Raw genomic sequence first — 23872 nt, 5'->3', positions numbered from 1 at the left:
ATGTCTTCCTCCCCTACAGTATGATGTTCACTGTGGAGTTTTCATATATGGCCTTTATCATGTTGAGGAAGCTCCCTTCTATTCCTAGTTTGTTGAGTGGTTTTTTTTTTTTTTTATCACGAAAGGGTATTAAACTTTGTCAAATGGTTTTTTGCATCAATTGAGATGATCATGTGTCGTCTCCCACCCCCCCCCCCCCCGACCACCCGCTGCTTCATTCTGTTAATGTGGTGTATTACATTGGTTGATTTACACATGTTGAACTGTTCTTGCATTCTGGGAATAAATCCTATTTGGTCATGATGTATAATCCTTTTAATGTGCAGCGGAATTTGGTTGGCTATTATTTTGTTGGATTTTTGCATCAATATTCATAAGGGGGTAAGTGGCCTATAAGGAAGATATTTTTAAAGGTGTACGAAACTCATCCAACTCCCCTGGTTCAGATGATGGGGCTACTTAGAAATGAACATGACACAATGTTAAGAGGAGGAGGGAATAGAAGGGAGAGTCCCTGTGCTTGTGACTCTGGACAGGGCCTTGCACGCTGCTGCAGAACTGGGAGAGGAGGGTGCGATCACTGTGGTTTGAATGGTGGTGGGGGTGTGAGGAATTGTTCCTCCTTGAACGTTTTTTAATAAAGGAATTATTGTTAAAAATTTTTTTGAGTATTATATACAATTTGCTTCTTTCACTTAGCAAGTTTAGGTATTTTTCTATAAGTACTTCATTCTTTTTAACTGCTGCAGAACATTAAATTTTATAGACATTGGTTAGTTATTTCTTTATTGACAGACATTTAGGCCGTTTCCAAGTTTTTAAAAAGTGGTTCAACAAATATTCTTGAGTCTATCTCTGTGTTCAGAATTAATTTCTACAAGTGGAAGTTCTGAGTCCAAACCCAGAAAATTTTGAATTGTAACTAATGCTAACTTAATGCTAACTTGCATCCTAAAAAGTTGTACCAATTTACAGGACAGAAAATGCTACTTCTTCGGATACCTAATAATCTAAACCTTTGCTAACATGATGGGTAAAATGTTTTAATTTTCATTTTTTAAAAGTCTGTTAAGTTTAGTTTCTCTAACTTACTAATTTTGGTTTCTAGCAGTATCCATTCTCAATTCATTATCTCTTTGAATTTTTTATTTTAGCCATATGCTTGTTATCAGATTACTTTTTTTGGGTAAAGAACAGCTTATTTTTATCATTCTAACATCCCAAGGAATCTCAATGAAGATCAGAAAAAGTTTTTAAAGGTCTCAGAACTTCTCTTTTAACCATCAGAAAGGTAATCTGCTACCTGCCTCTTTACTATCCCTAAGGACTATACTAGAGTTCTCAACTGACTGATTCCGTGTGCAGGTGAAGAGAAGTTTTCCAGAAGTGTGATATGCATAGAGTAATTCATAGTCCCTATTTTGATCAAATTTTCTTTTACTATCTGAGTTCCAGCTCTTCTGTTTATAACCCACTTCTGGCTAATCTGTCTGGCTCCTATCTCTACAGGCCCCAGTTTCACTCATGCTACCAGGGGACTCTCCTGCTTTGGGTTGTCTTGGTAGACATGCCACCCCAGGCAGGTGCTGGGGACCTAGTCCTGTCCCGGACAGGCATTCAGACAGCTACAGCACAAAATATTTCACCAATGGTATCTGATACAGTCTAGTCAAGATTAACGGGGAATAAAAACACATGCTTAGAAATAATTACCCACAGATCTAAAGTCAACAAAAGTATTTTTTTCTTTTTTTTTTCTGCTTTATCTCCCCCAAACCCCCCTGGTCCATAGTTGTATATCTTAGTTGCAAGTCCTTCTAGTTGTGGCGTGTGGGACGCCACCTCAGTGTGGCCTGATGAGCAGTGCCATGTCAGCACCCAGGATCTGAACCGGCGAAACCCTGGGCCACCGCAGCGGAGCATGCAAACTTAACCACTTGGCCACAGGGCCGGCCCCAAAATAATTTTTTTCTAATATTAACATACATAATTTTGGGGCCAACCCTGTGGCCGAGTGTTTAGTTCGAGTGCTCCACTTTGGCGGCCTGGGGTTTCACCGGTTCAGATCCTGGGCGCAGACGTGGCTCGTCAGGCCACGTTGAGGTGGCGTCCCACATACCACAACTAGAAGGACACACAACTAAGGCATACAACTATGTACTGGGGGGCTTTGGGGAGAAAAAAAAAGAAGATGGGCAACAGTTGTTAGCTCAGGTGCCAATCTTTCAAAAAAAAAAAGATACATAATTTTTTGGATGGGAGGAGGAACAACTTGAAATAATCAGAAAACATCTTCACATTAATCATTCTTTTCATATACTTCAAATTTGTACTTAATGCCTTTTTCCTCCTGGATATCAGAAAGAACACCTGGGTATCTGTAAAAGAAACATATATATAATTAAACAATGTATCAATTAAAAATACAGCTTCCCTGACTCTCAGTGAAAAGGCATCAAGAATGCACAAGGTGAATAAAAGTCTTCCTTCCTTCTTTCTTCACAATGGTAAGCCCCTGTTAAGTTGGGTGAATATTCTGCAAATACACTACATATGCAAATGCAAAGAAAAATTTCAAACTGTATAGAAAATTAGAAGACAAAAAGCATAATTTCTTCTCCTCTTTTCCTTCTGACTCCTAATTTTTCCCCAAACTAACCACTGTTAGCAGTTTCTCTTGTATCTTTCCACTCTATCACCCAGCTAATATGAAATTTCCTAAGAACTTTTTGCAAGTTTTACACTAGGTATCAAATTTCTTGTGTGAGCAAAAGAAAAAAATACAATCTTTAGCTGTTTAGAGCAGAACTGAAGTTATATGTGGTGCATGGTTAGAGACTCCTGATTTCTGCTTAATCAATGGATATCACAATGCTCCATTCCTAATGAGTGGCTTGTTGCAATTCCTTTCCTAGAATCACTGTTTATCTGATCTTCCTACTCCCTAACTCTCACTTTGGTCTGTGTTCCCTCCAGCTTCCAATTGAGCCCAGGGCCTCCTTTGGGTACACACCAGGAAGTGGGATTGCTGGATCACATGGTAATTCTATTTTAAATTTTTTGAGGAACCACCATATTGTTTTCCACAGTGGATGAACCCATTTACATTCTCACCAACAGTGCACAAGAGTTCAAATTTCTCCATATCCTCACCAACTCTTGTTATCTCTAGTTTTTCTCTCTTTTTTTGATAACTCATATTGGGATTTTGAAGAGATATCTGTACTCCCATGTTCACTGCAGCATTATTCACAGTAGCCAAGATGTGGAAACAACTTAAATATCCATTAACAGATGAATGGGTAAAGAAACTGATATGATGTCACTAAAATAATTTAAGGGGCTGGCCCCATGGCAGAGTGGTTAAGGTTGTGCACTCCACTTTGGCAGCCCAGGGTTTTCACTGGTTCGGATCCTAGGTGCAGACATGGCACCACTTGTTAGGCCACGCTGAGGTGGCGTCCCACAAGCCACAACTAGAAGGACCCACAACTAAAATATACAACTATGTACGGGGGGGATTTGGGGAGAAAAAAAGCAGGAAAAAAAGTTAAAAAAATAAAAAAAGTTTGAAAATGTGAAAAAACACCAAATTGCTATATACAATGGAATATTAGTCAGCCTTAAAAAAGAAGGAAATCCTGCCATATGCCACAACATGGATGAACTTGGAGGACATGTTAAGTGAAATAAGCAAGTCACAGAAGGACAAATATTGCATGATTCTACTTATATGAGGGATCTAAAATAGTCAAACTCATAGAAACAGAGAGTAGAAGGGTGGTTGACAGGGGTTGGGGGAAAGGAAAAACAGGGAGTTGCTGTTCAAAGGGTATGAAGATTCAGTTGTGCAAGAGGATTAAGCTCTAGAGATCTGCCGTGCAACACTGTGCTTGGAGTTAACAATACTGTATTGTATATTTAAACATTTGTCAAGAGTAGATCTCATGCTGTGTTCTTACCACAACAAAAACAACTTTTTCCTCTGAACCCACCACCAACAAAAAAAACAAACTCCAGTTCCTCCACTGTAGGCTGCTCTGACCGCTACAGACAACAACCCAAACCTTGGTGCATGTCCTCAGTATTGTGTGGGCAGCACCCCAGTGTGCTCCGGGGTGGGGGTCAGGAACACTTGCTTTAATCAGACTTGTGTTTCATTCTGATTCTGCTGTGCGACACTCGGCTATCAAAAAAAGAGCTCCTTCTCACACAGAATTTAGCCTTGTGAGTTCATGACATGAAGTGCTCTACAGATGTTACCCATTACTGTTATTAGTCTGTTTGTCCCCTTAACTATTTCCTAAACTCACTGTAGGGCAGGGATAATGCAGGAAAAAATTGAAATCTTTTATGATAGCCAGCACACTGATGAGTAATAATAGGTATTAACACTTTGTTGACCAATTAGAGATTATGCCATTTTGATAAAAAATATAATTGGAGACATAAAGTAACAATAGCATAATAATGTGTAAGGAAAAGAATAATTTATATTTCAGGGGAAGAAACTATGCTTCTATTTACTAACCATTTTCTAAGCTGCTTCTATTCCACTGTTTTAGAAGCAGTATAGCTTTCTTCTTTTTTTAAAGAAATGATTTTACTAGGCCAACTATAAACCATAATTTTAGTTTCTTTGGAATGAGTCATCAAAACGCAACATTTACAGTTTTGTGTGTGTAAAATTCTCAAGAGTATCAAGATTGTCAGTTAATAAGATAAAAGCAAAGTATCAAAGTTATTTCTAAAACTATGAATAATAATAAGTTAGAAATAACTATGCTTATTGGCTGGTATGGTCACTAGCCATAGTATTAGTGTTAATCTTCTCCGTGAAACTAAAATTTAATTCTGCTTAAGATTGATTTTACTTTCCACAATATTCACATAGTCAGTCTGTTTTAATAATGATTATAACTACCTCATAATCCTAATTCCAACTTTTCTAAGAGCCACATTTGAACTCTGAGTTTAAGACTAACAGGATTTGGAAATACCACCTATTTTGTTATGAACCATCCAGAAAGAGACTCCCTTCTAGAACTTTCAAGTATTACGGAAGCCAATGAATATGAATAAACATGAGATCTAACTGACAAAGGATCAGGAGAATAATACAGAGATGATTTGATGGGAGGTCTAAGAAAGAGGTAAGCAGAATTCTTGAACACGTATCCATAAGGAGCAAACCACAACCAAAATAAAATGAAGACTACAGGAAGCACAGGCTCAGGAGGAGAGGGGTGTACAAGCAGTGTGGACCACTACGCCAGGATCCTGTCAGACGGATGCTAAACACAGACCTCACAGAGTGAACTAGGACTACCCTCCAGATTTCAGTAAATTCATTAAAACCTGAACATTCCCAAGTCTGTTAAAGCAGACTTCAAAAAGTTTCTATAGTGTTTATCTATAAAACACATTACTACCCTGAATTCAATCTGAAGAGACATATTCTTTTCTATAATTCCTAAGAAGGAAATCCAAAAGTGCTTCAGACTAATTAATAACATTTTACTTACTCTGGGAGAAGTTTATATTTTTCAAAATCAATTTCTGGAAAAAATGTGTCACTTTCAAATTCCTGCATGATCCTTGTCACAAACAGTCTAAGATGGCCTGGCTTGTTCATGGCTTCCTTTGAAATGAAACAAAAGGCATTGGTGTCAAAAGACATAGAAATTCTAAGATTTTTATTTGTTTTAATTACATAGCCAAGTTTGTACTAGGTATTAAAAACATGCTATATAACTCATTACCTCCAAAGTATGCTATTTAAACATCCTACTCTTCAGTTTGGGGCCCTGCAAAGCATGACTCAAGTTATGTTGAGAATGGCATTAATCATTATCAATAATTATGAGAGGAAGTTTAAACATATTCTGGTGCCTAGTATGCTTATGTGAACTCTTTTGTCATTTAAGCATTGTTTTGCCTTTTTTTCTTTGGTTACTGTTTTAAGAATTAAGAACTCCAAATTATCTAGTCACTCTCCATAAAAAAATTTACATATGTAGATATGGATAAGATAGTATCATTTCACAAGACCTTAACTACTGAAAATCCCAAGGGCATACTTAGTACATTTACATAAAATTTAATAATGCTTCCATTTCTCAGGAGATAGTTACCATGCTAGGAGGTAATTTACTCTGCCTTGTGTTGCTAATGATTGTATTTGGCCTTATACTGTTAGTGACTTTTCTAACTACTGCCTCCAGCACTGTTGATGGTTTGTACAGAAAACACTGCCCTGGAACGAATATCTTAGATTCTAATACAAAGTCATGACTCTTAGTTGCAGCTCCAAGAAAGCAATAACTCTTGATCTTCAGATAGCATCTCTCTCTCTCTCTCCCCGTTATATATATTTATATTTACAAATGTAACTTAAGGTGTTTGTTATCCTTAAAATTCTAGATAAGGGCATAGAACAAATTTTACTTTTTATTTTCAATACTACAGCTTATATTAAATCATTTATTTTCTTGTCCCAACGAAATAAATATTCTACCAATTCTTACTGTACCAAAAATTAGAAAAATTGAATAGGACTAACCACAGCAACATCTGAAGGTCTGTATCAAAGTTAATGATATATGGCAAATCTTTTCTGTAAAGGGTTGGATGATAAATATTTTAGGCTTTGCGGGCCATATGGTTTCTTACCTTTCTAGGCAAATGCAGGCATAGACAATAAACCAACGGGCCTGGCTGTGTTCCAGTGCAACTTTATTTACAAAAGCAGACTGGCAGGCCCGATTTGGCTCGTGGGAAGATAAACGTAAATGTTTAACAAGCTATTGTGCTGTGAGGTAGATGGATAATGTAAAATTATCACCCGGAGTTTCTACTTCCTTATTATTTACATACCTATAGATACATCAAATGATATATATATTTAGTTTTAAGCCCTTATGTTGTTTAAAGAATACATTTTTAAGTGAATATGATATTGAATCATTCAAAATGAATACTAAACAAAATAAAGAAATGACTTGTTTTCTTAGAAATTCATACTTGGCTGAAAGATCAAAGGAAAATGTCCATCTTCCCCTACCAGACAAAGAGAAAATAAAAGGAACCTAAGAAATAGAGTTTTTATCATCCCATCTAGGATCCTTGTCTACCTCTTCTTTCTAAAATAATTCAGTGTACACATGTTACCACAAGCCACCAAAGGGTAGGGATGGATTATTTTCCTCCTCATAAATGTTAATCTTTCATTAGTGTTTTAAAAGAGTGAAAGAGTTCTATTTACTGTCCTCAAAATATTTTAAAGCTGGAAGTCATTTGGCATCAAGAAAAAGGAATAAGTTCTCTTTTATGTAGTATTTCCCCTTATGATGTGAAATCCTATAACACTTTTCCCATGCCCTCACATTCCATGAAAATTGTTGAGGGAGAGTTTTCTGCTCTTAACAAATTCAGATACAGCTAGTCAGTGTCTATCAACTGAGAGCTCAGACTCTTTCTCAGTAGGAGACACACTTCTCCTTGAAGGAAAGGGGATGACTCAGCACACCTCGGGCACAGCCAGCAAGTAAACAGTGCAGGCAAGGACAGCCTCACAGAAGGATTTAGAATGTTCTTAAAACTGGAAACATCAACTATTTTGAATTGAAAACAGACCTAAAAACTTACTTTTACATTTTCATTTAGTTTGTATGATAGTATCAAAAACCAAACAATTCAAATTGACAATATATCTATCTTACAGTAGGAATAATGAGCTTCTTCTGCTCAGGGCTTAATTTTTTAAAGTTCAGATGGCAGGGAAGCTGAAGGATAGTGGGGTGGATTACTTCTTTATATTTGCAGACAACTTTACTTACCTTATAAACAGAACTGCCTCCCACTATCCAAACCATGTCCACTTTATTTGCTAATTCTGGTTGCTCAAGAAGTGATAAGGCATCATCCAAACTTTTGGCAAGAAAATGAGCTCCTTGTGGAGGTTCCCTGAGGTTAAAAGAAAGGATTACACATAATTGCAATAAAACCCTAGTCAAAATACTAGTCAAATAATCTGAATAGGAAGCAGTAATTATAAAACTAAAATCATCATAAATATGAATCCTTTCAACAAAAAGCATGATCCATGGCCAATAATTCAACCCACATTTGTATGTGTGGTCTACAATGAATCAAAAGGCAGAAGCACCTGAGGTACCACCTATTTATGGTGGAAAAGGATGAGAACAGGAGTTGTCTCTGGAGGGATGGAGTAAAGTTTCACGGGAAGGGCATGACGGAATTTTCTGGGGGGTGGTGAGGTTCTGTATCTGATATGGAGTTACATAGGTGCATACATCTATCAAAACGTAGTAAATGTAGACTTGTTGGAGGTGACGTCAGCAACATGGCTGCGTGAGCTCACCCGGGACTCTCTCCCCTCCAAATTACAACCAAAAGGAGCAACTGCTTTCCAACCAAAAAAAAATCCTAATAACAGAAATCGTCAGAGACCCACAGCAGCCAAACGACGGTAGTCAGAGAGGCTGGAGCTGCCCTCAGAGGAGCTGGAACAGGGTAGGAGAGAACTTCGCTCCCTCCCCTACAGACTGGGATCACTGTCGCAGGTGAGGGGCCGTGCATCTGGGGATCATCCAGGACTCCCACCTACCATGCAGCAGAAACCCTCTAACAGGGGAAAGCTTTCACGTGGGGGAACCCCAGCAAGCCAGGGCCCCGGGAGACGAGAAAGCGAGAGCTGATCCAATCCAGGTCACCGTGAGTAAAAGTGCCCCTCCTCCCCCAACCCATGCTGGGCACCGCCATTGCAGCTGAAGGCAGAGGGCTTAGAATGCAAGGCTCTCAACCCCCATCTAGTGGCAACAGGCTGTAACTGCAACCCAATACTAGCATCATGTGCAAAAACCACTCCTCTACCATCCAGCAATTTATAAAAGTTCCAGTCCAAAAGGAAAACAATAAAAATACAGAAGTAGGTCCTGAGGGCTTGGAAATGGGTAAACTAAGTGAAGAGGAGTTCAAAATAGCTATCATCAAAATATTCAATGAGGTAAAGAGAAATATAGAGAAACAAGTCAATGAGTTCTGGAGTTACTTCACAAAAAAGATGGAAATTATAAAGATCAATTAGAAATACTAGAGATGAAAAATACAATGGATCAGATAAAACAGAATACGGATTCCCTGAATGCCCATGTAGACACCATAGAGGAGCAAATTAGCATAATCGAAGATAGACAGGCTGAATGGCTCCAGACAGAGGAAGAAAGAGAACTAAGAATTAAAAAAACAAGAAAATCTCAGAGAAATAGCTGACTCAATGAGAAAATGCAACTTAAGAATCATCGGAATTCCTGAGGGTGTGGAAAAGGAAAATGGAGCAGAAACTTCCCAAATCTAGGGATTGATAGAGAAATGCGTGTGGAGGAAGCTTTCAGATCTCCTAGATTTGTCAATGTAAAAAGACCTAATGCAAGGCATATAGTAGTAAAAATGGCAAAGATGAATGATGAAGAAAGAATACTCAGGGCAGCAAGGCAGAAGAAAATAACCTACAAAGGAACCCCCATCAGACTTTCAGCAGATTTCTCTACAGAAACCTTACAAGCTAGGAGAGATTGGAGTGACATATTCAAAACTTTAAAGGATAAAAATCTTCTGCCAAGAATACTCTATCCAGCAAAAATATCCTTCAGATATGAGGGAGAAATTAAATCTTTTCCAGACAAATAAAAGCTAAGGGACTTTGTAGTCACAAGACCTCCACTACAAGAAATCCTCAAGAAGGGTTTCATACCTGAAAAAAGAAAAAAGGGAGAAAGGGGTCACAAAACACAGAGCAGGGAGACTAGATAGAATCTGAATAGGATAGCAAATATTCAACTATAGCATTAGGATAAAAGGAAGGAAATCACCAAAGCAAAGACAATCTTATCACTCTAACCACAAACTCACAACACAAGTTGGAATAAGAGATGAAAATAATAATTCAGGAGGGGAGGAGGAAAGGGACTGAAACAGTCTAGGCTAAGGAAGTAAGAGACCACCCGAAAATGGACTATGTTATACACAAGATTCTGAATACAAACTTCAGGGTAGCCACTAAACTAAAAAACAGAACAGAGACACAAAACATAAATAAGGAAAAATCTAAGAAACCCAGCATAAGAAATTGCAGAAGTCAATGGGTAGGCTAAAACACACAGGACGAGAAACAAAGGAAACGCAGGAAAACCAGAAAACGAGCAACAGAATGACAGCATTAAGCCCTCATGCACCAACAGAATGACAGCAGTAAGCTTTCATGCATCAATACTCACCCTCAATGTAAACGGATTGAACTCTCCAATAAAAAGACACTGAGTGGCAAAATGGATTAAAGAACAAGATCCAACAATTTGTTGCCTCCAGGAAGCACACCTCACCTCCAAGGACAAACACAGGCTCAGAGTGAAGGGGTGGAAAACAATACTCCAAGCTAATAGCAAACAAAAGAAAGCAGGTGTCACAATACTTATATCAGACAAAACAGACTTCAAGATAAGGCAGGTCAAGAGAGACATAGAGGGACAATATATAATGATCAAAGGGACACTTCATCAAGAAGAAATAATGCTTATAAATATCTATGCACCCAACACAGGAGCACCAAAGTTCATAAAGCAACTAGTAACAAACCTAAAAGAAGATGCCAAAAATAACACAATAATAGTAGGGGACCTCAACACCCCACTCACATCAAAGGACAGATTATCCAGACAGAAAATGAACAAAGAAACAGTGGAGCTAAATGAAAAGCTAAAACAGTTGGACTTAATAGACATATATAGAACACTCCATCCAAAAACAGCAGAATACACATTCTTCTCAAGCGTGCATGGAACCTTCTCAAGGATAGACCACATGTTGGGAAACAAGGCAAGCCTCTACAAATTTAAAAAAATGGAAATAGTAACAAGCAGCTTCTCTGATCATAATGCTATAAAGCTAGAAATTAATTACAAGAAAAAAGCTGAGAAAGGCACAAGGATTTGGAGACTAAACAATACGCTACTGAACAAGAAATAAATCATTGAAGAAATTAAAGAAGAAATAAAAAAATACCTGGAGACAAATGAAAATGATAACACGCCATACCAACTCATATGGGACGCAGCAAAAGCTGTATTAAGAAGAAAATTCATCGCAATTCAGGCACATTTTAACAAACAAGAAAAATCCCAAATCAGCAATCTTAAACTACACCTAACCGAATTAGAGAAAGAAGAACAAACAAAGCCCAAAGTCAGCAGAAGGAGAGAAATAATGAAAATCAGAGCAGAAATAAATGCTAATGAAACAAAAAAGGCAGTAGAAAGGATCAATGAAAAAAAGAGCTGGTTCTTTGAGAAGATAAATAAAATTGACAAACCCCAGCCAGACTTACAAAGAAAAAAAGAGAGAAAGCGCAAATAAACAAAATCAGAAATGAAAGAGGAGTAATAACAACAGACTCTGCAGAAATACAACGGGTTATAAGAGAATACTACCAAAAAGAATATGCCAACAAAATGGATAACCTAGAGGAAAGGGATAAATTCTTGGACGCCTACAATCTCCCAAAGCTCAGTCAAGACGAAGCAGACAATTTCAAAAGACCAATCACAAGGAAAGAGATTGAAACAGCAATCAAAAGCATCCCAAAGAATAAAACCCCAGGACCAGATGGCTTTCCTGGGGAATTCTACCAAACTTTCACAGAGGATTTAATACTTATCCTTTTCAAGCTATTCCAAAAAATTGGGGAGGATGGAACACTTCCTAACACATTCTACAAGGCCAACATCACGCTGATACCAAAACCTGACAAGGACAGCACGAAAAAAGAGAACTACAGGCCAATATCACTGATGAACATACATGCAAAAATTCTCAACAAAATTTTAGCAACCCGAATTCAGCCATTCATCAAAAGGCTCATACATCATGATCAAGTGGGATTCATACCAGGGACACAGGGATGGTTCAACATCTGCAAATCAATGTGATACACCACATCAACAAACTGAGGAATAAAAACCACATGATCATCTCAATAGATGCAGAGAAAGCATTTGACAAGATCCAACAGCCATTTATGATAAAAACTCTGAACAAAATGGGGATAGAAGGGAACTCCCTCAACATAATAAAGGCCATACATGACAAACCCACAGCCAACATCACACTCAATGAGCAAAAACTGAGCGCCATCCCCCTGAAAACAGGAATGAGACAAGGATGCCGTCTATCACCACTCTTATTCAACATAGTACTGGAGGTTTTTGCCAGAGCAATTAGACAAGAAAAAGGAATAAAAGGAATCCAAATAGGGAGGGAAGAAGTGAAACTCTTGCTGTTTGCAGACATGATCTTATATATAGAAAACCCCAAAGAATACATTGGAAAACTTTTAGAAGTAATCAACAACTACAGCAAAGTTGCAGGGTATAAAATCAATTTACATAAACCAGTAGCATTTCTATACTCTATTAATGAACTAACAGAAAAAGAGCTCAAGAACACAATACCATTCACAATCGCAACAAAAAGAATAAAATACCTCAGGGTGAATTTAACTAAGGAAGTGAAAGACCTATACAATGAAAATTACAAGGCTTTTCTGAAAGAAATGGATGACAACATAAAGACATGGAAAGACATTCCATGCACATAGATTGGAAGAATAAACATAGTTAAAATGTCCATTCTACCTAAAGCAATCTACAGATTCAACACCATCCCAATCAGAATCCCAATGACATTCTTTACAGAATTAGAACAAAGAATCCTAAAATTCATATGGGGCAACAAAAGACCCCGAATTGCTAAAGCAATCCTGAGAAAAAAGAACACAGCTGGAGGCATCACAATCCCTGACTTCAAAACATACTACAAAGCTACAGTAATCAAAACAGCATGGTACCGGTACAAAAACAGGTGCACAGATCAATGGAACAGAATTGAAAGCCCAGAAATAAAACCACACATCTATGGAGAGCTAATCTTTGGCAAAGGAGCTGAGGGCCAACAATGGAGAAAAGAAAGTCTTTTCAACAAATGGTGCTGGGAAAACTAGAAAGCCACATGTAAAAGAATGAAAATTGACCATTCTTTCTCACCATTCACCAAAATAAACTCAAAATGGATCAAAGACCTAAAGCTGAGACCTGAAACCATAAGGCTTCTAGAAGAAAATGTAGGCAGTACACTCTTTGACATCAGTTTTAAAAGGATCTTTTTGGACACCATGTCTTCTCAGAAAAGGGAAACAATAGAAAGAATAAACAAATGGGACTTCATCAGACTAAAGAGCTTCTGCAAGGCAAGGGAAAACAGGATTGAAACAAAAAAACAACCCACTAACTGGGAAAAAATATTTGCAAGTAATACATCCGACAAAGGCTTAATATCCATAATATATAAAGAACTCACACAACTCAACAACAAAAAATTAAACAACCCAATCAAAAAATGGGCAGGAGACATGAACAGACATCTCCAAAGAAGATATATGGATGGCCAATAGGCACATGAAAAGATGTTCATCATCACTGATCATCAAGGAAATGCAAATCAAAACTACACTAAGATATCACCTTACACCCATTAAAATGACAAAAATAACTAAAACAAATAGTAACAAATGTTGGAGAGGTTGTGGAGAAAGAGGAACCCTCATACACTGCTGATGGGAATGCAAACTGGTGCACCCACTGTGGAAAACAGTATGGAGATTCCTCAAAAAATTAAAAATAGAACTACCATACGATGCAGCTATCCCACTATTGCGTATCTATCCAAAGAGCTTGAAGTCAGTGATTCCAAAAGTCCCATGCACCCCAATGTTCACCGAAGCATTATTTACAATAGCCAAGACGTGGAAGCAACCTAAGTGCCCATGAACAGATGATTAGATAAAAAAGATGTGGTACATATATACAATGGAATACTACTCAGCCGTAAAAAAGAACAAAATCGTCCCGTTTGCAACAACTTGGATGGACCTTGAGGGAATTATGTTAAGTGAAATAAGCCAGATAGAGAGGGACAATCTCTGTATGACTCCACTCCTATGAGGAATTTAAAAATTTAGACAGAGGGAACAGATTGGTGGCTACCAGGGGAAAGGTGGGGTGGGGGGTGGGCACAAAGGGTGAAGGGGTGCACCTACAACACACATGACAGACAATAATGTACAAATGAAATTTCACAAGATTGTAACCTATCATTAACTCAATAAAAAGTTTAAAAAAAAACAGTAAATGTACACTTAAGACTTGTACATTTCATTGTACATAATATATATCTCAAAAGAAAAAACAGTAGCGTAATATTGAACTCTACTTAATGAGATGTATGCTGAAGTATTTAGGAAAAAATATACTAATGCCTGCAATTTACTTAGAAATGCATAAAAAGAACAAGACGGATGGGTGGATGGATGATAAAACAAGCATAGTAAAATGTTAATGGTAGAATCTACGTGGTGGGTATATGGGTGTTTACTGTAAGTTCTTTCTCTATGTTTGAACGTTTTCAGATAAAATGTTGGAAAAAAGGTGATATGTTTGAATGACTGTGGTTTGGAATAATATTCAAATTGTTAATATGCGGTTACCTTTGGGGAGTGGGAAAAGGACTTTCGTGTTTCAAACAATATAGAAATTGATGAAGTATTAAAAAATGAGCATGTTATTACTTTTGTAATTAAAAATCCCAAAGGGGAAAATTTAATTCATTTCAGCGTTTACATTGACTAGTTCTATCTCTCCCAACCTCTACAACTGTTTTTTTGCGGAAGAGGGTTTGCAATTCCCTTTATAAAGGAAGAAACACGCAGAATTAGACTTTCACAATAATTAGGAACAGAAATTACAATTCAGTGTCAAGCTCTTAGAAAAAAAAATTATGCAATTGCCTTTGAATGAGTAGTTATAACAGCGATTAATCAAGAACTAACGGAGACTGTTCATTCTCCTGGCTGCCTTCTCCCTCACCTCCTTGATATACATTTTACTTGTTTCGCTCTTTGTCATCTCTAAAGGAGTTAAGATAGCACAAAGAATATATGTTGACTAAAGGCTGGAAAAAGACACGGAGGCCAGGGTGAGGCTACAGGAGCCGAGGGATCCCCTAAGGCATGAGCACAGATGCAGCGACGAGGCTGGACTAGGCTGCTCAAGACGAGAACTGAATCTCGAAGAAACAGATCTAGAGCTGGGGGAGGAGACAGTCAGGTTAATAAACAGTCTAGAATGACTGAAGCAGAGTCAAGGTGGTTTTAGTGACCGAGGATGTTGAAGTCAGGACCAGACAGGAGATAGGGCAGAATGGAAATGGTGATTTAGGAACCGACATATGAAGAAAACTGAAGAGCTGTCCTGGAAGTTGGTGGATTACAGCAAATGATTCAGAAGGCGCTATAAATGGTTGGTGTGCACTTCAAAGAAAGGGAGCAGTGCTTTTGTGAAGATTGTGGACTGATGGCTTGAGAAAGATTCAAGGGATTAAGGTGAAGACTACTTCTTTGCCCTTTTGTAGTGAGTCTGGAAAAGGAAAACAAAGAATGGATTAAGGATTTGTTTCAGATTTTAGTTATAACAAAGACATGGAGGAAATGCTTCTGCAAAATGTGCTATTTGGCAGTTCAGAAGTAAGTTTCACAGGAAACACTGCACCCCTAGAAAAGAATAAGCAGAAAGATGAGCCAATTTTGTGTTCATCGTCCTCTTCAAACACAAATCCTGGAAACTAACTCAGTAAATAGCATATAGCAAGCACTCAATATCGTGACTTATTTTTGCTAAATTTCCTTCCTGTAAAATCTCAAACCAACCCAGATTGGATCTCCTCAGAAAGGAGAGTTGGTGTGTGGTAGTGTACATATTCTGCGTCAAGAAGCATCTGGCCACGCTTGATACCTTGTTTGTAACTCAGAATCTTGAATTCCCTCAGAGGGCTGGTATGAGGATTAAGAGATCACACATACAGGAGGCACTCTGGTGATACTTCCACCCCTTTTCCTTAAAAGCCCCATTCAAGGGAGGCTGCTTTTTACCTGATGGACAGTTGTATTAGAAAGAAAGTATCTAACATTATCGAGTGCCGACTTGCTCTACCAAGTAGCAGAGTCAGGCAGTGCTTTATATGCATCATAGCAGCGGCCTTATGTAGGTACTATTATTCCTTGTCATAGGTGAGGAGATTGAGGCTGAGGGGTTGAGTGACCAGTGGGCACACGGCTGGGAACTGGTGACCCGGGATTGGAATTCCAGTGGCCTGACTCTGCAGCTTCAGTTGCAGCTTCTTACAGAGACAACAGTGAGAACTGGTGGCCATGGACGACAAGGGTGTCAGATTCTGATCCCCTCTGACATGGTGTGGCCAGGTTCAGGCAAAGCCTTCAAACCAGTGTCCCCTGGCCTTGAGCATCCTCCTCTGATCACCCCAGGGTGTGATATAAACATTGTCCTTTTCCAGGGTGCCTGATATGAAAGAGGATGACATGGCAGATGGAATTCTGGCCTAATTTCCCTGATGACTGTTGGGAAAACAAACCAAAAACCCTAGCCTAGAATCACAGCTTAACCAGAACTCAGAAATATGTTCAATTTAAGATCTCTCATACTCAGTCTTTAAAAATGTGATTTCCAACTACTAAAAATCAGTTCAACTATGCTTCAGCCTCATAAATGAATACAATGCAGCCACTAAAAATATTTAAAGAAATTCATCTTTTAATATATCAAATGAGGAAAAAAGGCAGGTTACAAAGTGATATTATGTGGGATGATCCCATTTTCATCAATCACCTATGGACTGTTCATTCCGTGAAAATTTCTGCATCTCTACTTTACTAGAGATATGCCAGATGCTGGGAATAGAGATTTAAAAAAAAATACACTCCCTGTACCAAAAAGATGGTGATGGCAGGCAGAGGAATATGCAACAGTGGCTGTAAAGTGAAAAGGATCCCAGTGGGGATGTGTGGAGGGTGCCAGGTGGGCACAGCGGAGGTGCACCGTCTGGGTGGGTGTGCGGGACAACACTCCTTGGAGCACAACGCCTTAGCTGAGTCTTAAAGGAGATAAAAACATGTGCAAAACACAAATGTGACAGACATTAGTAAGGCTTATGCTAAAGTTACGGAAGTTGTTTAATATAAGAAAGCTCCAAGAAAGTTGAGGATAGAGAAAAGTAATCTGTGGTGAGGTTTAAAATACTTAAGGGTAGGACAAGAGAGCACGGACTTGAGGACAGAAAAAAATGGAGTCGAGAATAAAGTGGTGGGGATTTTGATGGGAGGGGATTATTTGTCTCAAGACGGAGGGAAGGACGCACAAGGCAATATGTTAAGATGAAAAGGAGATCACAAGCCTGTTCTTTGCGATTTCGTTATTAATATTTTCTGTAAGCTCTAAGGTGAAGTGATTTTGCTAAAGTAGTAGGGATGGGGGAGCAGGACTTGATATCTGCAGGGTATCTTCCGTGTGCCAAAAATTTAACTTACAAAACCCCTGAAATTACCCTATGAAGTTGTTGTTATTAATCCCATTTACTAGGTAAGGAAATCGAGGTTCCGCAAGGCTTTCCTGTAACCAGTGTGAATCCACAAAGTTAACAGGGGCCAGGGCTGGCGTTAGGAGCCAGGTCGGTAAGTCTTCACTGTACTAAGCGTGTGAGCGGTGGGGAGAGAAGTGCCGCTCTAAGACGAGAACGTTTTAATCACCCTTGGAGAAAACGACCACGAGACCATAAAAAATTCTGATACCATGAAATGTTAGATAACTTTTACGGATTGAACACAATTTACAACATCTGATACCATGGAGGCAATTTTGGGTTTTCTAAAGATGCTGTCAAAGTTACAGCATTGCAGTAAAATTTCTGTGTTTAATTTTTGGTTCTGAAGACTTTAAAAAAATGCTTTATTTAGATATAAATCACATACCATACAAGCTACCCTTTTAACATGCAGAATACAGTAACTTTTTACTATATCCACAGAGTTGTGCAACTATCACCACCATCAACTTTTAGAAAATTTCCATCAACCCGAAAAGAAACTCTGTATCTATTATCAGTCATTCCCCACCAACCTCCCTCTCGCCGCAACTAATAATCTACTTTCTGGTTCTATGGATTAGCCTATTCTGGACATTTCACATAAATGGAATCATACGGTCTTTCGTGTCTGGCTTTTTTCACTCAGCATACTGTTTTCAAAGTTCATCCATATAGTAGCACATATCAGTGCTTCATCCCTTTTTATTATGAAATAATATTCCATTGTATGGATGTAACATTCTATCCATTCATCAGTTGATGGACATTTGGGATGTTTCCACTTTTTGGCTATTATGAACGATGCTGCTATGAACATTTGTGTACAAGTTTTCGTGTGGTCAAGTTTTTATTTCTCTCAGGTATATACCAAGGAGTGGAATTGCTGGGTCATATGATAACTCTATGTTTAACATTTTAGGAAAATGCCAATCTCTTTTCCAAATGTGCCTGCTTAACATTTCTTTTAAAGCTGCAACTTGATTGTCTAGAAAGCTTTGGAAAAGGACTTTTTCCCTTATACCTCATTAAGGAAATAGTTACCCCATAACTAGGATCTGGCACCAAATTTTGGGGTTACTTTGAGGATTCCGTTTCTTCCTCCATTCGGGGTGGTGGTGAAAAACTGAGCATCTCTAAAAGCTTGCATGAGCAATAGTGCTTTACATGTGCAAATTCTTCCCCTTTCATTCAGGACCTGGCAGTACCTGACATACAGCAGGTGCTCAGGATCCCTGCAGAACTCACCAGCAAGTATGGAAGCCGAAGGAAGGACAAAAAAAAAAAAAAAAAAAAAAACACTAAAATTTTTTCCTAACTGGTATCCCTATTTCCTGGCATGCTTCATAATAAAGACTTTCAATTTTCTCTCTGACTTAAAAAAAAAGCAAAATACACCAACAAATGTTATGTATAAATGCATAAGAAACAACCAAACTCAATTACATACACCACAGGGGGGTCATAAAGAAGAAATTAGACTCATCATTTGAGGAGATTTGCTGGCTCAACTAAACATCTCCCCCACTGAGGTATCTGTTTGTTTTAGCTGAAGCTAGTCATAAATAAATGAGTCATATTCAAGAATATGTTATTAAACAGTCTCTGGGAATGGCAATACAGTCTGTGAATCTGGATTCTACCGAGTAAAGAGATAATCGGAATATCCCAGCAACGAGGAGAAAGAGAATAGGATGAAGATTGAGGCAGTCGGCAAGATGCACATCAACATGTTCCCCAACACCCAAAGGCACTCAGTGCAAATATTCTGGTCTACTTTCGCCCAGGTTTTTACCTATGCCATTCTTAGGAGGGACTTGGGAGAAAATCGACATAAACCTGAATCCCCTTAGCCTACAGTTGTGTAATGTTTTTTCCTTCCCTTGGTGTGATGGTCTTTGACGTGTTCACTTGGCTACGCTATAATCCTTGGTTATTCAGACACTAATCTAGGTGTTGCTGTGAAGGTATTTTGTAAATGAGATTAAAGGAGATGAATAGATGACATTAATCAGGGGGGGCCTGATCTAATAAGTTGAAAGACTTTAGGAGCAGATCTGAGGCCTCCCTGAAGAAGCAATTTCCCAAGGACAGTAGCTTCAGCCCCTGCTGGAGAGTTCCAGACTGTCCTTCCTGACGGCTTGCCCTACAGATTTTTGGACTTTCCTAGCCAGCCTCCACAATTGTGTAAATCTATATAAATGCTATTAAGAAAATATATAGGGGCTGGCCCCATGGCCGAGTGGTTAAGTTTGCACTACAATTCAGCGCCCAGGGTTTCCCTGGTTCAGATCCTGGGCGTGGACATGGCACCGCTCTTCAGGCCACGCTGAGGCAGCGTCCCACATGCCACAACTAGAAGGACACACAACTAAAATATACAACTATGTACTGGGGGATTTGGGGAGAAAAAGCAGAAAAAAAAAAAAGAAGATTGGCAACAGTTGTTAGCTCAGGTGTCCATCTTTAAGAAAAAAAAAAGAAGAGGTATATATACATATATATATATATATATATATATATATATATATATATCTTCTACTGGTGCTGCTTCCCTGGTTGAACCCTGAATAATACACATGGAAAAGGAATATGAGGACCATGGTTCTCAAATGAGTATTGCCGTAGGATGCTGCATTCTTTTTTTGTGATTACATTATTAGTTAGAGGAAACCAATCCCAAACTTTCTCTTAAAGTCTAATTCAGGTCATCCTCCCACCCCTCAAAAACCCCTGTGCTCAGTTAGTTATTTCAGTGGGTTCAGACCAATGTAAACAGTAACAACAAAAAGAAACAAGAGAAATCAGGATACATTACACGTGGAGTAAATGACATGCAAACTGTGGTGAAGGTCAAACCACTGGTGTTGTCTTTGAGGGCAGTCTTAATGCTATTAACTACACCCAGCCCCTCACCCCGCAGGGCCCCAGAGCATTTCCAGGCATCAGGAACTATCTACTCCAATGTTAGACTGGAGGACAGGAAAATTCCTAGCATAGGCCAACTGGAGACACTCCCTTCTCTCCAGGATCCCTAGGACCACTTCAATACTTTGAAATTTTTTATCTTCAGACGCTGGGTAAAGAATACAAGTACAAAATATCATTTGGGTGTTGAGGTTAACTAGGAATAACAGATCACAAGATTATGATTTTAAGATTAAGATTTTCAGCCCATCTTAAAATTTACATCATATTGTTTTTTTTTCTTGTTTTGGTGAGGAAGATTGGTCCTGAGCTAATATCTGTTGCCAATCTTCCTCTTTATTTTTCTTTCTCTCCCCAAAGCCCCAGTACATAGTTGTATATCCTACTTGTAGGTCCTTCTAGTTCTTCTGTGTGGGATGCTGCCATAGCTTGGCTTTTTTTTTTTTTTCCTGCTTTTATCTCCCCAAATCCCCCCAGCACATAGTTGTATATCTTAGTTGCAGGTCCTTCTAGTTGTGGCATATGGGATGCCACCTCAATGTGGCCTGACAACTGGTCCCATGTCCGTGCCCAGGATCTGAACTGGTGAAACCCTGGGCCGCCGCAGCGGAGCGCACGAACTTAACCACTCGGCCACGGGGGCCAGCCCCTGCCATAGCATGGCTTGATGAGTGGTGTGTAGATCTGCGCCTAGCATCTGAACCAGCAAACCCTGGGCCGCCAAAGTGGAGTGCGAGAATTTAACCATTACACCACCAGCTGCCCCTACATCTTATTGTTTTTAGGACAGGTTCCAGAGAGGGAATAACCATTTAATTTTGGCAAGTCTCAAAACATACATTTTGATTTTATGTGAAACTAGAGAAAAGTTATTAATTATACTGTATAAATGAGATTTGAGCCTACTAAATAATGGTTCAAGGAAACTGGCAAATCAGTCAGCACAGTGAGATTTAATGTAACTTTTCATGGTGATGAAACTAATCACTTAAGGAGCAGAGTAAGTCATTGTCCTGTGACATAAACAACTGCTTATTCATTTTCTGTAATCATGCTTAGGATACTGAGCAGCTTTATCAGCAGACCTACATTCATACTATTGTATTTGTCATACACTGGCCTTCATCATAAGAAATATGACATGATTTTCTTGTGGTGAATTTATGTCATAGTACTTACTTGAGTTCTCTACTGAGAACTAAATTAATTCTGTCCTTTAACGGCCGATTCTTCTCAGGGATGGAGAACCAGGTCTTCCTACCCATAATCACCAAATTCTGCTTACCTATAAAATCACATAGAAAGAATAAGCATATTTTGGGAATATACATATATATTTCCACATATTCATATAAATATAGAGATCGTTGTCATAGTGACATCTAGTGGATATGCTTTAAAATAAATAAAATTTACAACAGCTTTACCCAAATTTACATATATCACCCATTATCCAAATAGAGTAACTATTTTCCCCTTTGGCTTTACCCAATATTTAGTTTTAATCAACTGCAATCATGTATACTATACAGTCATACGTCACTTAACGACGGGGATATTTTCTGAGTAATGTGTCGTTAGGTGACATCGTCGTCATGCAAACATCATAGAGTGCACTTACACAAACCTAGACGGTACAGCCTGCTGACTACCTAGGCTCTCTGGTACTAATCGTATGGGACCACCATCATATATGCTGTCCATCCTTGACCAAATGTTGTTATGTGGGATATGACTGTAGTTGTTAAGAGCAAAGAGTCTGGGTCAAAGTTCTTGAGTTGAATGTATTCTGCCACCTACCGGGCAAGTCATGTTAACCTTCGGAGCCTTACTTTCCTCACCTATAAAATGGAGATAACAATAGTTCCTACTTACAGAGTTGCTGTGGGGATTGAAGACTTAGAACGACGTCCAGAATCTAACAAGCTCTGTTCTAACAGTGTGATATAACAGCATTCATATCTGTGTACTTTGTAGAGTTACACTAATAGTCAGACTTTTAAAGACAGCTGCTTAATATTCCATTCAGCTTGAAACCCTTTCCGTTGTGCCTTTCTTCTTCTCTTTCAAGTATAATGCTTCTATAAAAATTTTATACATACACCTTCCATTTTTGGTTTAATAACTTAGGAGAAAAGACCTTGAGAGTCAGATATCTGGATCAAAGAAACATACACATTTTTATGATTCTTGATATATTCTGATAGACTAAAGGAGTGCATATGTCTATTTTCTTAAGGAATCATTATTAGTTTGATTTTCTTTAAACAAAAGCACTAGCATTTACAAACTATAAATAGTAAGACTAAGCATATTTCCATATTTTGCTTCACTACTCATAACCAAATATTACTCCAAATGTTGGTAAAAATTTTTTTCCTCCAAGAATTAAAGAATTTACAGTACCCCTATACAATTTTCACAGCACTTTCAAGGACAGACCTTTAGGTGAGCAATAAGGAGACGCAACTATTAAAAAGAATGCCAACAGGTGAGGAATTCTGATGAGAGAATGGTACAGACCGGGCCTAACAGCTAAGGTGGAGATTATGAGGGAAGAACATAGACAGACACTAAAAAAAAAAGCCAAGACTCCCTTGGTACCCTTTCATTCATTCACCCAAGAAATACTGTACAGTAGTCCCCCATTATCTGCGGTTTCAGTTACTGGAGGTCAACTGTGGTACAAAAATATTAAATGGAAAATTCCAGAAATAAACAATTCAAAATTTTAAATCATACCCCCTTCTGACTAGTGTATGAAATCTTGAGCACTCCTGCGCCATCCTGCAGGAGACATCAATCATCCTTTTGTCCACCGGATCCACACTGTGTCCACTACCCTCTGGTTAGTCACTTGGTAGCTGTCTGGGTTATTAGATTGAGTGTCGCAGTATCGCAGTGCTTGTGTTCAAGGAACCCTTATTTTACTTAATTATGGCCCCAAAGCACAAGAGTAGTGAAGCTGGCAATTCACATATGCTGAAGAGAAGCTGTAAAAGTCTTCCTTTAAGTGAAAAGGTGACAGTTCTTGACTTAATGAGGAAAGAAAAGAAAATTATGCTGAGGTTGCTAAGATCTATGGTAACTTCTACTACAATAGATTGTTATAATTGTTCTATTTTATTATTAGTTATTGCTGTTAATCTCTTACTATACCTAATTTATAAATTAAACTTTATCACAGGTATGTATGTATAGGAAAAAACATAGTATATATAGGGTTCAGGTGTCCACTGGGGGTCTTAGAACATATACCCCATGGATAAGTGGAGACTATTGTAGTTACTGAAAACCAGCAAACGGGCCAAGCATCGGATGTTCTTCCTATTACCAGACCATATTTAGGATTCCTGAGAGTGGTTCACATCGATTCTTTAGC

At 38.5% G+C, this 23872-nt stretch overlaps 1 protein-coding gene across 3 annotated transcripts in view; it reads right to left on the bottom strand.

Annotated features, from left to right (window-relative positions):
• Positions 1 to 769: 769 nt before the first annotated feature.
• DHFR (dihydrofolate reductase) overlaps positions 770 to 23872 on the bottom strand; it is a 30605-nt gene continuing 7502 nt past the window's right edge. Inside the window, exons 3-7 of one of the 3 annotated variants that reach the window (XR_011505989.1) lie at positions 21670 to 21775; positions 7839 to 7965; positions 5526 to 5641; positions 2123 to 2378; positions 770 to 1842 (exon numbers count right to left, since the gene is read on the bottom strand). Coding sequence is in view for 1 of the 3 variants with exons in the window: in XM_014857019.3 (XP_014712505.1) it covers positions 2300 to 2378; positions 5526 to 5641; positions 7839 to 7965; positions 21670 to 21775 (428 nt within the window). In the remaining 2 variants the exon portion in view is untranslated. Of the gene's footprint in view, positions 2379 to 5525; positions 5642 to 7838; positions 7966 to 21669; positions 21776 to 23872 lie in introns of all 3 variants that reach the window. The other 2 variants (XR_011505990.1, XM_014857019.3) reach the window with 2 other exon arrangements.

Source organism: Equus asinus, chromosome 9 (genome assembly GCF_041296235.1).
Source record: "Equus asinus isolate D_3611 breed Donkey chromosome 9, EquAss-T2T_v2, whole genome shotgun sequence".
Classification (NCBI taxonomy): domain Eukaryota; kingdom Metazoa; phylum Chordata; class Mammalia; order Perissodactyla; family Equidae; genus Equus; species Equus asinus.
The sequence above is the reverse complement of the archived record's forward strand: the minus strand, read 5'-3'. Positions and strand labels throughout refer to the sequence as shown.